The sequence below is a fragment of the Muntiacus reevesi genome, chromosome 3 (genome assembly GCF_963930625.1).
Source record: "Muntiacus reevesi chromosome 3, mMunRee1.1, whole genome shotgun sequence".
Classification (NCBI taxonomy): domain Eukaryota; kingdom Metazoa; phylum Chordata; class Mammalia; order Artiodactyla; family Cervidae; genus Muntiacus; species Muntiacus reevesi.
This window is the reverse complement of record NC_089251.1, coordinates 30,156,380-30,174,066: the sequence shown is the minus strand read 5'-3', so window position 1 is coordinate 30,174,066 and position 17,687 is coordinate 30,156,380. Positions and strand designations below refer to the sequence as shown.

Sequence of the window (17,687 nt, the reverse complement as noted above, 5' to 3'; positions counted from 1 at the left end):
GGCATTTTGATCAGAGTTTGGGGAATGAATGTACGAGTGTTATCTGTAGTGACGTAGAGGGAAGGAGGAAGCAGTGGTAGAGAAGGAGGAAATATTGTAAGCAGAATGCACAGTGCATAAAATCGCGCAGACACGAAATAACGTGGCATATCTGAAGAACTGCAAACTGGCATTGCTAAGGATGAACAGAAGAGTGAGAAATAGAGCTCAGAAGGTGAGCTGGGTTGAGGACATTGAACTTGTGAATATGCTTTTCTTCTACTGCATTAGAGAGGCCTTCCCTGGCCACTTAATCTGATATGGCTTTGGTCACCATAGCTTTTGTCTCTCTCCTCCTTATTTAGAATATAAGTGCAAGTAATTGAGTGAATCAATGTCGTGGACTTGGACTTTATTCTGTAGGTCTGTGTTTTTTAAAATGTGTGTTAGTTATCCACATCAGCTTAGAACTGGGAAACTAGGTTCTCTGAGAGCAGTAAGGCTGAGAAATCTGTGCTTTAACAGTGGTTTTTATGTATACTGAAGTTTGAGAACAATTGTTGTAGGCAGTAGGAGTCATTGAAGTATCTGAAGCAGTGGAATGGATTGGTAAATTGCTTTGGCAGCAGGAAATAGCAAAGTCTCACTGTGGCAGGGTGGGAGGATGAGAGCCTAGTTAAAAAGCTGTCGGAGCCAGTTTTGCAAACATTTTGGCCGTTTCTAAAAAAGTTAAGCATCATGTTTACCATATGACCCAGCGATTCTACTCCTAGGGATCTTCCCAAGAGAAATGAAAACATATGTCCATATACAGACTTGTACATGAATGTTCATAGCAGTATTATTCACAGCAACTAAAAACTAGAAGCAACCCAAATGTCTGTCAACTGATGAATGGGTAAGCAAAACAGGATGTATTGTACAACAACATACTGCTCAACTATAAAAAAGAACAAGGTGCAACATGGATGAACTTTAGAAATGTTACGCTAAGTGAGAGAAAACAGTCACCAAAGACCACGTATTGTATGATTCCATTCATATGAAATGCTCACAAAAACCAGTCTATTATAGAGACAAAAAGTGGATTAGTGATTGCCTGGAACCGTTACTTAAACTGGATTGCTGTGTGATTGCACAGCTCTGTAAACCCACTAAAAATCACTCAATTGTACACTTGAAATGAGTGATTTTTATGTTGTGTTAACTGTACTGTTGGAGGGTGTGGGCTGTTGGAGTAGTCCAGAGTTTTAATTAGTGAAGTGGTAATGAAGGTAGGGTTAACATGAAAGAGTTGTGGCTGCAGGGGTGGGAGGTATTGGGAAGGAAAGAAGAGGCAAGATTAGCTGCCACGTTACTGATCTAATGATTTAAAGAGATGCAGATACTACCAGTAGAGAGAGGGAATACATAAGGACAGGTCTTTTTGTGGGAAAAAGAGAAACCAGTTATTTTAAATTTGATCTATCTTTAGGATATGCAGTAGGTGATATCAAGTAGGCAGCTAATATAAATCAGGAGCTCGAGAGACTTTTGGATTAAAATGTGATTTGGGAATAATTATGCCCAGTAGAGGCTGAAGGCATGAATGATACTTGTGGTGGAAGATGTAGATTAAAGTGAGAAGAAAAGGGATTCCAGAGATAGTCCTTAGAAACTTGGATGGCAACACTAAAGACAGCATAGAAGAAAGAGATCTAGTAAAGGAAATTGAGATGGAACAGTTATTTTTATGAAGATCAATGCAGGAAAACCAAACTTACACAGTGTGGTGTAACAGCCAGCTTATATCAGATGGAAATGGTTTATATGAATGGGGTTTAGTAGTTCAGTATATGCTTATACTTTCTAAGATGGCAGAAATCATGACTTTTTGGCAATATATAATCTTATTGTCTTACAGTCATAAAAATGTGAAGTGTATCCCTTTGCAAAATAAAGTGAGTTAACATCGGGCCCTTTGGAGATTAAGTATAAGTAAGCATGGCCTACCATTTTATTTTTATGATATGATATCTAGTTTCTTTCCCATCTTAAAACAAAAGGTACTATTTTCATCCAAATTACAAACTGTCCAAGTATAATTAATGACTTTAAAACTCAGTATTTCAGGCTTTTTATTTTAACCTTGTTGGTTTATGTAGCTGGGAATATTTAAATAGGTATCGCTTATCTTCTGCTTGCAGGCTTATCGGTAACAGTAGAACAAATAAATCCTCATGGTACTGGAGCTCGAAAGACAGAAACTAGAGTTGAAGAGGCATTTCGGCACAAACAAAGAAATCCAATGGATGTCTGGCACAGTTCTGCAAATAAATGTGCATGTGAGTATTTGAGATCTTGTTATCCAGCAGTGGGAACTACTGTGAATGAGGCAGAAGTGTTAGGAATTGGGCACACACACCAAAGGGCTTCCAAGAGCTTGTGGGGTAAGATGCTGAATCAGTTTATTTCTTTAACCTTATTTGCTTTTTTTCTATCTCTGCTCAGTGCTTGCTGTTGTAGTTGAACTAGATTTAAATATTTTTAGCTTTAAACTTTGGGTTTTAAAAAGAGATATGGAGCCAATAGATTTTTATCCACCCCACCTTCAACCCCTTGCTGTATATTATGCAGGGTGCTCTCATTATGGTGGGAAATGGAAACTCTGGCTTAAGAGAGTGCTTGAATTGACAGCAGGAAGTTGATTTTTCTGAGAAAAATCTATTCAGCCTTCTTTTTCTGGTTTTGTTTAAGTGAGATGTATTTATTTATTTTTCTTTTGTTTGTTTTGTTCTTTTTGTTTTCTTTTGTTTGTTTTGTAAGTGAGGTGTATTTAGAAGGGGAAAATTCAGTGTTCTATATTTTCCTCACTTCTCCTTATTCATGGTGATCTGTAAAAATTTCTAAAAGACAAATGTTAATAAACATAGAATCTTCCTAATGTAATCTTTATGTTTCACTAAAGATGGCCATCTTTGGGTTGTATATGCTGTTCTTCTGATATAAAGGTGGTTCTGCTCCAGCCATCAGTAAAGATGGCCATAATAAGTTCTTCCACCAGTGGCATTGAAGTTAAATGAATGAACCAGACTCAGGTTTTTTTTTTTTTTTTTTTTTTTTATCTTGTCCTCTTTGTGATAAATGGCATTCATGTGTGAGAAAATTTGAAGGAGCTAATGGTGCATTTCATCCCAGGAAGCTGATTAAGCTATTTGTCCTGGTTGTACCTTGAATTGTGACCTGGATTATCCTAGCATAAGACTCTAATTTAAATATTGAAATACTTACATTCTCTGCAACTGATAAAAATATTTACCCACTAAAATATATTGAATATTGCTTCAGCAGTTTTAATTTTCTGTAAGTGTTAAAATGTTTTTTAATCTACAAATGTGGGTTTTGTTTTCTCTGACCAGTAGATGGCATATGTGACTCACCATTTGACTATTTTACATTAAGTTACTTAAATCAGTATGTCTAAATCTCCCTATGGAAGAGTTGCTTTCCTAAGAACCTAAGGTTTTGGGAATAAGCTCAGAGATGCTGTAAAACTTGATTTTAAAGATTGTGCCTCTAAATGGGCTTTTCACACAAAGTACCCCTGAAAAAGGTGATAGAGCAGTGACTGAAACAAAAATCTTGACTCTTGTGGCACATATATAACCAATTACTCTTATTTGACCAAAATCTCACTAAGCATTAGAAGTGATTGTAAAAAGACGGGGAAAATATCTCCAGTTTGACCTCCCCACAAATAAGAACATTTTCTCTTTCTTATCTGGGGTGAAAGCATTAGAAGTAACCTTGCTTCAGAAAGGTTCCTAGCTTTTGCTTAGGGTACGAGTACATATCAAATAATTGAGCTGGCTCTCGATTGAGCAGGGACAAGCCTCTTGGCTTTAGTGCTACATGACTAAGTGGGGAAAGGAAAAGGGAACCTCTTGTCACTTTGGTTGTTGGAGAACAGGCAAGGACAGTGTCAGGAGTGACTGGTCAGGTAGAAAAGCCTAACAGTTCTACATTTTAAAGGAAGGGCACGCTGAATACTTCTCTTTCACTTTTAATATGAACTGGATTAATCTTTCATGTAAGTAATGAAATGCTTATGAATGCTCATCACTTTAGCTTGTGCTTCTAAAAGTAGACTAATATAGAAATTTCATCTCCAATTACCCTGTAACTGTAAATTATAAAAATAGAAATGGGGGGAAAAGGAATGGAGAGATGATTATAATGATAGTACAGTTTTCAGGGCAAAATCAATTTTGAGCCAAGTCACTAAATAAGTTGAATTTTGGAAATGATTTTAGAAACCTTTGGTAGATTTATTCTTAGAAAGAAGAGTAACATTTATGACAATTTGTCATATATCTTACCTTGGTGTCTTTATAGAGGCTTAGTAAGGATTAAAGATGAAAGGGTGAAAAAAGTATGCAAACACACCGTGTGCTGTTGACACATTATGATCTTTATCCATTAAAAGATCTTTATTTAAAAAAAAAGATCTTTATCCATTTTTTTCCTGGAAAAGCGTACACACACATGATAATGTTTTAGAATTCTTTTAATGGATAAAGATCACAAGTTCATATTAAGTGCTGACGTAAAGAAATGAGGGTTGTTTTAAGAAAATATTCCCTTCTGTTTGTCTTTCAACAACAATTTTAAGCTGTGGATTAAACATTCTCCACTTAGTGGCCCATATTTGCATTTTCTTTTTAAAATGTCTTTGCCCAGAAAGCTTTCAACATTGACATATTAAAAATATATATTATCTCTTTTTAAACTAAGCCAGATTTGACATTACTTTTATAGCCTTGGAAAAAATGAATTACTTTTACTCTGATGGCTTTCAACTAACATTCAGAATCCAGTGGTAGACATCAGAAGTAATAGGTCTCTAGCTTAACTAGTTTGCTTTAATAACTTTTATATTTAAATTTCTTCATGCAAGTGTCCCACATTGCAAAATAAAAGTTAACTTTTCATTTTAGGGACAATGAGATCGACTTGCACAACCAGCTACCTTTGATACATAATATGGGAAATAAATATTCCTGTGTCCATCATGACCTGGAAGTACCAACTATCTACTGATAAAACTCTTGATAGTTTCTCACACTGAAGAGTATAGTCCCTGCAACTTTTGTAGGTCTCTCACTTTATATAACTGATCAAATATTTATTTTCAGTGTTTGTTAATGTTGTTATTGTTGCCTTGATAGCAGAGGACTTGTTTTCTGCATATTTTCCAATAACAACTTTGCAAGAAATTAATCCTGCTAGGAGAAACATTTGTGATAGAAGGCTAACACATTGTCTGTATAAACTTCATAGGGCTTCTATGGAAGGAGAGGCAGTAGAGATACCTATAACTTTTGTCTCTTCACATATTCGATCATATCTTAATTTCTTTTATGGTTTAAGAGCTTTGAGGGGGATCTTGCTGGCAAAGCACTCATTTTCCTGGTGGAAATCCAGGGCTGTAGCCCCAAACCTTCCAGGCAGCCTGGTAATGTGACCATTCCCTAAATGTGTAGTGTGCTTGGCCCTCGGGTTTTAGGAATTAGGAAAAGCAATAAAGTAGGATCTAGGGCAGTTGGAAAGAGTGAGTGCTTAGTCAACTCATACAGGAAATAAATTAAAAATGTTTTCATTTGTCAGAGCTTATCCCTGACATCATATCCATTTTGTAGGTGTGAAGATTAGTCAGATTGGGTGCCAAGAGCTAAGTAGTTTTTGTCTCTGTGTTATGGTAGTGTGGGTTTACTTTCTTTTGGATCTTATTTAATAAACATTTGTGAAACAAGCATTGCACCTCCAAGTTCTACATATCTTTTCCCCTTCTTTGTAAAATAGTTCGAGTTCGGAGAAAATCACGGCGGCGATCACAGTGGGGTAAAGGAATTATTAAGAAAAGGAAAGTCAATAATTTAAAAAAAGATGAAGAGGACACCAAGTTTACTGACTATGAGAATCATATGGAGGACAGGAAATTACTAGAAAATGGAGAGTTTGAGGTAAGCACTGACTGCCATGAAGAAAATGGAGAAGAGACCGGAGACTTATCTATGACCAATGATGAATCATCCTGTGACATCATGGACATGGACCAGGGGCAGAGGCTTAACAATGGAGCAAGCACAAAAGAGAACTTTGCATCTACCGAAGAGGAAAGTTCAAACGAGTCTCTACTCATCAACAGCAGCAGTTCTCTAAATCCAGAACAGACGTCTCGGAAAGAGCCTTTCCTTAAAGGAGGCTGTCTAAATGGTGAGGCCTCCACAGACAGCTTTGAAGGAATACCAGTTCTGGAGTGTCAGAATGGCAAAGCTGAAGTAGTTTCTTGCTGTGGCAGTGGATATAAATGTAGTTCTGAACAAAAGACTCTCCTGGAGGACCAGTCAAAAGAAAAACCAGAAACTTCAAATGAAAATCATGGAGATGATCCTGAGAAACTAGAGGCACTGGAATGTGGCACTAACGAGAAGTTAGAGCCTGGCCCTGATGTGGAGGTTAAAGATGCAGAACTGGATAAAGAAGGTAGAGCTAATGTTTTAAAATTTTTCCTGAGGTTTTAAACTGCAAAGTTAATTATATGCATATTTTATCTGGTCCCCAGTAGCAATAGTTGATGAATAATTATATCCCTTTGAGAAAACTGCAAAATCTGTTGCAGTTTTCACCCCTTTTCCTAGAAAAGTGTACATACACATAATAAATTTTGGTGTATGTTTTAGAGGGTTTATCGTCCAGAAGGCATTGCTTTCCTGGCTGCTTCCTCTTTGTGCTCCTGTCTGATTATCATCCCTTTCCTAATGGATTTATGACTAAAAGTTGAGTAAATCCACAGTTGTTAAGAGGATGGGATTTCTGACAGAAGGATTATTGGGATGGGGTGAGAGGTAGGTGAGAAGACTTGGATGCTATGGCAGTATGGTGTATCAGAGTCATATAAACCCACATTATATTTCCACTGTTGTTTATTATAATCATGTAACTCTGAGTTAGTTGCTTGTATTCTCTGGCCCTGCGTCTTTCCATCTTCTGAATTAAACTTCAGGGTGGTGTCACTGCAGGGATTAAATAAGTCTTATATGTTAATTGCCTCTCCTGGTACCTGGCACATCCTAAGGTATATTCATGCCAGGCAGTCATTGTCAGTTGAATCTGAGGGGTATTAATCTAGAGACACTCTTGCTTAATAAACCAGTGGTGAAAGAAAGCAGCAGAATCCTCACTGTCAAAGTGACTTGATTCTTTTTTTTTTCTTTTCATTTATTTATATTAGTTGGAGGCTAATTACTTTACAATATTGTAGTGGTTTTTGCCATACATTGACATGAATCAGCCATGGATTTACATGTGTTGCTGAGTCAGAACTCTCTGTCCACTCCTGAGTTCCCTTGAATATGTGATTCCTGAAGAAGCAGTGGATATAGGGGCAAGTTGAGGGTTTCAAGCCCTGCTTTGCTATTTATCGTGATTCTTTAGCCCATGGTGGGGTGGGGTGTATTAAGAGACAGACCTACCCTGTTCAGTGTGCATTTCCTTCCTAAACAGGTAACTAGTCTTGCACTCAATTATCTTGAAATTGTATTGTGCTCTCTAAATTGTGTGGAGTATATGGTGTTAGCCTGGAATTTGGGCCCTGTGAGAAAAGTTTTTTAATGCCAGTTTGTTTGAGCATCCAGAAGAATTAGAGTAGGATGGTATTCTTCACAGTCTTAGAATTCTTTTAACAGATAAAGAGAAAGGTACAGATTTAAATGCTGCCTCTTGAAAATTTTTAATATATAATAGTAGAAAGCAGTTTTAGAAGCATTATTTATCTGGGCTATCATATAGACAGAACTTAAAAAGTGTGTTGAAGCTAGAATTAAGTAATGAACGGGACAGTGTGGGGAAAAGGGAGAGACTCCTGTTATGAGGCAGAATAGGTGGGTGGGTGGGTGAGTCTTTGCAGTGCTACTTCACTATTAGATTTTAGTAAGCTTACAGAAAAGGTTTAAATGAATATTATGTTCAGCTAACAGCTTTGAAAGTATTTGCTATGTAAAAGTTTCACCTGAAGTTTTCATTTATAACTGTCCAGGGCAGTGTAACCTAGCGCAGTGGTTCCTAACTCAGGTTCTTGGACCCCCTAGACGTGAATGGGTGTAATAATGAGGATTCGTATGATCTTAACAAAACTTCTAACATGTTAATTGAACTGTAAATATAGGTTTTCAGTCTAAAGGCTGTCTTTAATATAAAATTTCTGTGATATATCAGGGTATATGTTTTTGAAGGCAACATCTTGGTTCTTTTATTATTTATATAACAGGCATTGATGAGAAAGAATTGTTTAAGGACTTGAGAATAAGAGGACTAATGCAGGAGGGAGGAGAAAGATTCTCCTTAGCTTCCCAGAACATGGGCCAGGTCCTGTAAAAAGCTCTGAAATGGTCCAAGTTTGTCCTTGTGGCCCCCTACCCCTGCCCGTCTCTTCTTAAGAGTACTCCTACTCAGAGTGCATAAGGCTTGATGGTCTGCCTACCCTTTCTGCTCCTCAGAGTGCCTGGTGCTGTCAGATAATACTTCAGTTCAGTTCAGTCGCTCAGTTGTGTCCGACTCTTCGCGACCCCATGAGTTGCAGCACGCCGGGCCTCCCTGTCCATCACCAACTCCCAGAGTTTACTCAAACCCATGTCCATCGAGTTGGTGATGCCATCCAGCCATCTCATCCTCTTAGCTGCCTCCAAATTTCTTTTTTTTTCAGTGTGGTTGGTCTCAGGAGAATGTTGGGAGGAAAGTAATTAAATTATATTAATTTACTCTAAGGCAGTAGGAACAGCACTTGACCTTTTGCATTTTTAATGGGCTTATATTTTTAAGAGAAAATATTGTGTAACAGGCAGTATAACTGAGAAAAATAAGAAATTTCAGGCAATGTTGAGGAAAATGTTTTGCTTTAGGAGGCAGATATGAAGCAGGTTGGCCTTACTTTGTGTTAGCATCTGCTTTTCTATGTTGCTTCCTTTTCTTCTAGTTCTGAAAGCTCCACATTTTAAAATGATTATCATACAGTGAGTGGAGATAATTTATAAGTTACTGCTTAGAGCTGAAGATTGCTTTTATCTTCCTTTCAGTGGATACATTTGTTAGATGATATTCTGGTATGACTTGGCTTTCATAGTTGTGGCTTAGTCCTCTTTAACTTGGGTTTCTTAGTCTTACCTCAAAAAATCATTTATTATTTGAAGAATAATATCTTTATTCCAAAAAAGGATTTGCGGTGGGTAAAAGAATTTATAATAGTTTAAGCCTGATTTTTATTAACTTGTATTTGCTGCAGTGCATTTTTTTTTTCAATTGTAGGTGCTTCTAAAGTAAAGAAATATCGTAAGTTAATTTTAGAACAGGCAAAAACAACAAGCCTGGAACTGGTTCCAGAAGAGCCATCTGAGCCTGTGCCACCTCTTATAGTTGATCATGAGAGATTGAAGGTAAGCTTAGCTCTTCCTGGGAAATTTTAAATGAATGGAAATAAAGCAAGTTTTAGTAATTTTTTCCTTGAACCTTGGAATATGAGTACTCTAGGGCTTCTAATGAAAACAAATTGTTTGTGTTTTGAGAGGTTTAGAAATATGAGAATGTTGTTGATGATAAACTAAGCCCTGTAATCTTCTAAACTAAGGTATCAGGTTTACACCATAGCATGTTGTATCTGTTGCCTTGCATTTGAGTAGTACTGTTTCAGTCTGAACAATGAAATCAAACTTCATTTTATTCTTTTAATTTTTCTTAGAAATTGCTTGATTTGTTGGTAGATAAAAGCAACAATCTGGCAGTTGATCAACTTGAGAGATTATACTCTCTTCTTAGTCAGTGCATCTACCGTCACCGTAAAGATTATGATAAATCACAACTTATAGAGGTAAGTGTTTAGTTCATCTGGAGAATAAATAAATATGTGTTTTTACTTGGCACAAAATAAAGAGAAAACAAAGTTATTTTATTTTAAATTTTTCACCAAGTAACTGAAGAGTGATTTGAAGATTTAAGATTAAGAAGAATCATTACGAGTTATAAAAATAACCTCTCTGTACCCTTTTGTCTCAGAACAGAAGTAATCTGGGATTCTTTGTTTATCAAAGCACAGAAATTCATGGTTGGCAGATACATAGGATAGCATGTCGCAGTTCTCCCCTTCCTTGCTTCTCAGCGCCTTCATGGATTATGCATATCACTTGGGCCTGTTGAATGTGAGCATGGCCTCACAGTCCATGCTACCACTACTCTCTAGGCAGCCACTACTGGTTAAAAGGAGTTGGTATGGGCCATGAGACCTATTGGCCACCTAGTAATGATTGGAAGAGAACTTAAAAGTCATCTCATTTAATCAGATCTAGTCCTGTGAAACAGCCACATGAGTGGTTGTCCTTATGCTTGGATACCATAGAAGTGAACCATTCCCTTTCTAGACAACTCTGGTCCATAAGAAAATTTCTTATAAATATGAGCTTATATCTTTTTTCAAATAACTTACATCATTAAGTCACTCTTCTGCTTTTTGAGGTCATCTGAGCAAATGTAAATGCAAAAAATGAATAAGACAGAAGTCTCTGTTCTCAAGGAACATTTTTAGTATGTTAAAGATTCATGTGTAGAGGATGTGCCTATTTTGCATGTGTAATAAGGAATACAGGCATATCTTGCTGTGCACATACTGTAGTTTTTGCAAGTTGAAGATTTGTGGCATCATCTCCATTTTCCAACAGCATTTGCTCACTTTGTGTTTCTTTGTTACATTTTGATAATTGTAGTATTTCAAACATTTTCATTATTATATTATGGTGATCTGTGATTAGTGATCTTTGATGTTATTGCAAAAAGATGATGACTTTCTGAAGGCTCAGATGGTGGTTAGCATTGTTTTCCCCACAAATTTTAAAATATTTAAAAAAATTAAGGTGTGTACATTGTGTTTTAGATATAATGCCATTACACAGTGTAGTGTAAACACAAATTTTATTTGCACTGGGAAACTAAAAAATTTATATGACTGCCTTTGTTTTTGTCTGGAAGGCAGTGTCTCCAGGGTATGCCTGTATTGGGTTTCCCAGGTGGCTCAGTGGTAAAGAATCTGCCTGCAGTGCAGGAGATGCAGGTTCAATCCCTGGGTCAGGAAGATCCCTTGGAGAAGGAAATGGCAACCCACTCCAGTATTCTTGTCTGGAAAATCCCCTGGTGGTAGGCTACACAATCCATGGGGTCAAAAACGAGTCAGATATGACTCAGCAACTAAACAACAACAGCAATGCCTGTATTATACTTGAATCAAAGCAAAAGTGCACTTAAAACTTATTTTGTAATCATATTTTTCTGTCACATTTTTATGAATCTGTACCAACCTTATATAATAATGTAGAAATAATAGGAAAGCAAAAATGAAAAAATAAAAACATCACCCACATACCACCATGTGGAGGAAACTAATCATTGTTAATCTCTTAGAATATCTTCCATCCTTTAAAAATGTCTAGGTGTACATAACATGTATATAAGTATGAATGTATATTTAAAAGTTGGGATAGTATTATATATTCTGTTTCATAACTGGACTTTTCTCCTACTCAGTAACATATGATGAAACATTTAGCAGGAGTAATTTTGATTGATCATTTATATAACCTTTTGATTAGATAATAATCTGTTAGTATACCTTATTAGTTCTGTAGAGATGTAGGATATAATTTCTTTGGAGGTGTTTTGGGTGGCGCAGTGGTAAAGAATCCACCTGCCAGTGCAGAGACACAAGAGATAGGGTTTGATCACTGGGTCGGGAAGGTCCCTGGAGTAGGAAGTGGCAACCCGCTCCAGTATTCTTGGCTGGGAAATCCCATGGACAGAGGAGCCTGATGGGCTATAGTCCATGGGGTCGCAAAGAGTCAGACATGACTGAGCACACACACATTTATTTTTCATAAAGAGGGAAGAGAAAACCAGATGTCTTAGATGTATTTGGCATTTGCCTATCTGAATGTAATGTGTGGGGTAGAGTTCCTTACTTTTTAAAAATTCTAGAGCTTCTTTGTTCACACGATGATATTTGATTATCATGAATGGACTGAATACTCTTCAGCAGTGAAACATTTTTCAGTCTGGGTCTTGGAACCGTATAATCTTGGGGCCTCATTTAGGAGGGAAGGAAATCTATAGCAGAATCACCAGTGAGTGGCATTCCTGGTGGTGGTGGCATTGACTCTTCCTGGTTTTTTTTTTTTTCCTTCTAAATTTCAACTCTAATTGAAGTGAACAGCATTGGGAACAGGGTGCATTCTACTTTGGGTACAAGTTTTACTATATGGAATACATTCATTTTGCTTTGGGAGTTGAATATAATGAGGACTTCTCTGGTGGCTCAGATGGTAAAGAATCTGCCTGGAATGCTGGAGACCCAGGTTCAATTCTTGGGTGGAAAAGGCCCCCTGGAGAAGGAAATGGCAACCTACTCCATAATGAGTAGTGAAGGATGTAGGCTCTGGAGTGAGGCTACCTGTATTCAAATCCTGACTCTGTATCCAAATCTTGACTCTGCTATTTACTACCTAGCAAATTATTTATATATGCAAATTTCTTAATAAAATATCTGGTGTAATAAGAACTCATTGTTGCTAGTGTCATCCTCATTAGCCTAAACGTAAAATAGGAGGCATTTGGAAATGTCTAGAGTAGATAGTCTTACACAGTAACTATAGTCTAGAGTAGATAGTCTTACACAGTAACTATAGTATTATAATCAGGAATATATGTAAAGCTTAACTTTGTATCTAGATTTCTTTCTTGGGAAAGTTGATTTGAAGTGAATTTTTCCATAATGCTTTTGTATTTCCTTTAATAGGTAACTTGTACTTTTTTCCTCCCCCTTATAGGAGATGGAAAGAACAGTTCATATGTTTGAGACATTCCTATGAACCTTTCAAGAAGAGTGGTTTATCCCCTCCAATCTGCTCCTGACAGAGCAGTCTTCTGAGCCATTCAATTTCAAATTGCACCAATTAACGTGCAGAGCCTTGGCGTAAAGTGCTCTCTCACTCATTCTCTCTCTGTTGAATTTGGTGCTATTGTCTCAGGTACCTGAAACCAACCAGCCTACAAGAACCAAACAGAACTTCAGAAACATGTTGTATTTTCCACAAATAAAAAATACAACCCCACAGATTGGAGATTTTGGTGCTACAGAAACTGCTCTCACTTCTGCTCCTCTCTTTGTGCACTCTTTTTTGGAGACTTCTCTCTTAGGGAGCAGACCAGCAAATTTGAGGAGACTGGATGGAGCAGTTCTTACTGTGTTGAATTGTTTAAAAAATGGGCAACCTGTTCCTTTCCCTCTCCTTTCTACCCCTTTTGTCATATTTGTTTTATTTTTTTCTCTAGGTAATGGACTAAAGCCTGTTTTGAAATTGGTATATTCTGGTGGGAAACTGAAAAAACTGGATGAAATTAGATTAGGCTCTTTAGAACTGCCTTTAATGTGCCTTTTTATTCATTTGAGAAAGGATAAGGCTAAACACAAGGATGGGCTTGTTTGTAGCAAATGAATTAGAATGTTTTCTTTGGTCACAACCCTGAAAATAAGTTTTGATACTCTGTATCATTAAGAGGCAGCCAGTGATTTGGTATAAAATGCCTATCTTGCTTTTAAAACTCAATCAAGAAAGTTGTTAAGCTACAAAATATACTAAAAATGGTAAGTTTTCCTGTATGGTTCGTTTCTGTTTAAGAAACATGTGATGAAGCAACAACAAAAAATAATACACAATCCATCCAAAAATAAAAAACACACTCTTTTTGGTATTAATGACAATGATGGTCAGAAAATAGAACTGCCTTCTATTTTCTTCTGTCAGTGGTAATTTAATGGATATTTATGTTTGAGTTCCCAGAGAAGAATGATTTTCATGTATAGCAAATTATTACTGTTTTGGTTTAAAGCCAGGACTTGCCAAATGGAAAGAAAAGAGGAATTTTTGTCTAGGAGCTCCATAAAATTCTTTTTCAATATGCATAGTTGCAAGTGAGCTCTGGTATGGTCCTTGAATAACAGTATTAATATTTAAATCCCTCATCATAAGCTTACCTTCACAACTAACTATTCATTTTTATCGGAACCCATTTTGGATCTTGTTGAGTGATTTCTGTGACTTGTACTTATCTGAAATTAATTATGGATTACTAGTTTTACAAAAACTTTCTACAAATTCAGAGACATAGTCTAGGCAGTTGCAAAGAGGCAAAAGGAGTGCAGTGACTTTTTTTATCAGATGATTTTTAAACAAAAAAGTAGAAAATTTTGACAAGTTGGCTTGATACCTTCATTCATTATAGCCGTTAGCTGCACAGGTGTGTCTTTCCAATATATGCAACACATGTAGTTTGGGTTTTAATTAGAGCAAATGGTCTTGGACTACTGCAGAGATACTGAGCTACCTCAGCTTTTTGTATTTTAGTTACCAACGGTGTCTACAGAGTTCTGTATTCACTTCGCCACCGTTTACATGCTGAAGCTAAGGTACTTGTCTTCTTGTCTCTGGCTTTGTAGGGTGCTGGATGCCAGTGCAGAAAGCACGCTCTGGCCAAGGCTACTGCAGTAATCTTAAGTGCTTCTTTGCATTTACATGAACATTTTACGCTTTCTAACTCTAGTTTAATTTTAAAATAATGCCACTTGTTTTCTTTATACCTATGAACTTTTCATGATATTCAGTTAGTCATATAATTCAAGATGCTACCCGTGTAGACACACTGTATTTTTAAGGTGGGCAAGTGCGATTAACGATGAACCAATTTTAAAGGGGAGGTCATTTGAAACCTCTAATTTGATTATTGGGAGGATTTTCATGCTTTCTTTAGTATTTATTACCATCATACCAGTTCAAGATATTTTACTGTCTAATACATTAGCATTTTGTATTTTGATGGAAATTGTTACAGAATTTAAAGATTTGATGAAATAAGATGTAGCAGATTTTTTGTAGCAAGTTTCTGGTAAAAGGGTTTTTTGCAAGTCTCAGGTTCTTGCTGCACTATTTTTCTTTAAATATTTATTCCAGTTACTCTAATTCAGAAGCATTCTGTTCAAGTAACAGCAGCACTTGTGAATGGAAAAAAAAAATGCACATGTTCTTAGTAAGTTACTAAATTTGTACAAGTTAAGGTTTTAGCCATCAGTGAGTTTGACAAGGGAAATTTATTTATGTTCAGCATTAAAATGCTTCCAAAAGATCAAGTTTTTTAATTTTAACCTTGATAGAGATAAGAGAAATAGGAGGCAACCTCAGTATGATAGGATCTGCCACTCTGAACAGTTTAGGTCTTAAAGAGAAAGCCAATCTAATGCCAAGGGGAGAAAAATGAGCTGAAATTGAACCAACTCCTCTGGCCCCTTTCCCCCTGCAAAAGAAACACGCTATACCAGTTTTGCTTATTTTACAGATATCTGGTGGTTCTATAATTTAAAGCAGCTTGTGAAATTATCCAAGCAGACTTAATTTTGTTTACTTTTCTGTAAGTTCTTAATTTTTGCTGTATAGCATTGGCAAAAATATGTACAAATTGACCTCTGTTCTTATTTCCTATTGTGAGCATTATACGTTAGCTCCTGTGTAAAACCTTGCTCCCAGATCACTAAAATGTGTATCACAGCCCAGCCCAACAATAGTTAATGCTCAGCTGTGGGGACCATAGGAGCTTTTGAAGACGATGGAACCGCACTAGGGTTGAAACTGATGGCTGTGGAGTTAATTGTGTTTTTGAGCTTGAATCTCACCTGTGATTAATTTTTTTTTGTTTGTTTTGTTGTCCTTTCAGTACATCCTTTCATGACTTGATTTTTCTCATATGCCAATGTATTTGTAGGTTTACTGGATTTTATTTTTTAGGAAGTGGGGTGGTAATATCTTCCCATTTTTTGATTAAGTTGGTTCAGCTATGGTGCTATTCAGTAGGTATCTTCAGTGTCAGGTTCCGTAGCTGAATGCCATTGTTATTATAATTATTATTTGTAATCACATTGTAAGCTTGAATTTGGACTTGTACCAACATCTTTTGTATTTTGTACATTTGGTTATTTAGACTTTGGGAGTCCTCTTTGGTTTCATTCATGTATGTCTACTTTGTAGAGTAAGTAGACCTCCTCAACTACGGTCTATTTTGGGTTTGTAGTTTAATTTAGAATTGTGTTAAGTTGATGTTTTACATTTGACTTCATTTTACATTAGTTTGAAGTAAATTATTTAATTTTTGAATTCTGGAATTTTGAACATTTACTGTAATTTGTAATATAACTGCTGTGAAATACTTGAATAAAGATGACAAGAAAAACATGTCTATCTTCAGCTTAATCATCATTACTATTGGCTGCAAATGCAATGCTTTGTTTCTAGCTAAACTCATCTATTTTGCAGCTAGGGCATGTTGATGTTTATTAAGCACCACCAAAATCTTGTTCTATGATTCTTTTAGCTTTAGTCACCCTAGGTGTTTTTTAGCTTAAAGTTTTTCTGTTGAACAAGTGTAGTTTTAGCTTCACTTGAAGATTGTCTAAAAGTTGTTTAGAATCAAATGAATTACTTCTGCGATTTGTTTTTCTCATTGGAAGACTATGCTACAATAGATGATCAGGTAGTATGGTTCACTTATTTTATAGTGCTCTTCTCTCTGATCAAGTAGTTATTGGTGTATTTTGAATAATAGATAGAATTTAAATGTGGAAAGAGATTTCACACCAGAATTTATGGGGTTTATTGCTCTAAGCGAATAGAATGTACTTGACTTTAGATTGCCTGTATTTCTGTTGTCTGGTATATATATATATATATCCCAAGGTTAGTATACTTATCTTCCTCTACATAAATCTTTAATTCCTCCCCCACCCCCACCATTTTTAAAGGTCATAAAAAGGAACTGTTTGAATTTGTTTTTCTTGGTTTTGCAGATTGTTTAATTTTTACTTTTGATTGTTGTATGTATCAGAAGACTGATACTGATAAATCTGGGAAACAGACTTTTGAAAGTTTTATCTGAATGTTTAGATAAGGAGTTTATAATTGAATTTGAGTCTCAATCAAGTTTTGAGGGCCCCAGGGATGAAGTTGGGTTTATATATCCAGCTTTAGTTTTCCATTGAACTCAAAACTACAGTAAAGTGAGAGACTAATCTTTAAGTATCTGCTTCATTTAGTCCTCACGCCCAAACACCTGAGAAGTTGTCTCTTGACTATGTTTTAGAATACAAATTCTCTCTCTTTCCCACACAATCACATCTGTTAGTGCTAGGCACTGGGTCAGAAAGATGTGACATATGATACAGGTGACATTCTCTGCCCTTCAGGAGCTTATAATCTGCTGGGGGAAGTCGTTACAAATACTAGGAGAAATGACTGAGTGGGTTAAGGACTGTAACAGAGGATCACGGTGCTGTTCATAGTTCTAAGAAGGGAATCAATTCTGTTTAGGAATGAGACAATGAGGAAAGTCTTCAGAGAGAGTTGGCATTTTATTATTTGCCCTTTGCCTCTTTGATTTTTCTAGAGTCTAACCTCACTTTACCAAAACTTTTTCTTAGTTTTTTGTGACCCTTCATATTAATATTGCATCACTTTATTCATGCCCATTCTATACCAATAGATACCCGTTATGGTATTGCTCCTCCTCAGAATTTAGCTATATTTTGTATTGTG

General features: G+C 36.3%; 1 protein-coding gene across 4 annotated transcripts in view; it reads left to right on the top strand.

Annotated features, from left to right (window-relative positions):
- The window catches only part of ATAD2B (ATPase family AAA domain containing 2B), a 120,454-nt gene extending 104,123 nt beyond the window's left edge, over positions 1-16,331 (top strand). For 3 of the 4 annotated variants that reach the window (XM_065928637.1, XM_065928636.1, XM_065928639.1), the window contains 5 exons: positions 2,166-2,303; positions 5,821-6,504; positions 9,322-9,449; positions 9,752-9,880; positions 12,879-16,331. In XM_065928637.1, coding sequence (XP_065784709.1) covers positions 2,166-2,303; positions 5,821-6,504; positions 9,322-9,449; positions 9,752-9,880; positions 12,879-12,920 — 1,121 coding nt within the window. In that variant the 3' untranslated portion in view covers positions 12,921-16,331. The remainder of the gene's footprint in view (positions 1-2,165; positions 2,304-5,820; positions 6,505-9,321; positions 9,450-9,751; positions 9,881-12,878) is intronic. The other variant, XM_065928638.1, reaches the window with a different exon arrangement.
- The last annotated feature ends 1,356 nt before the right edge of the window (positions 16,332-17,687 follow it).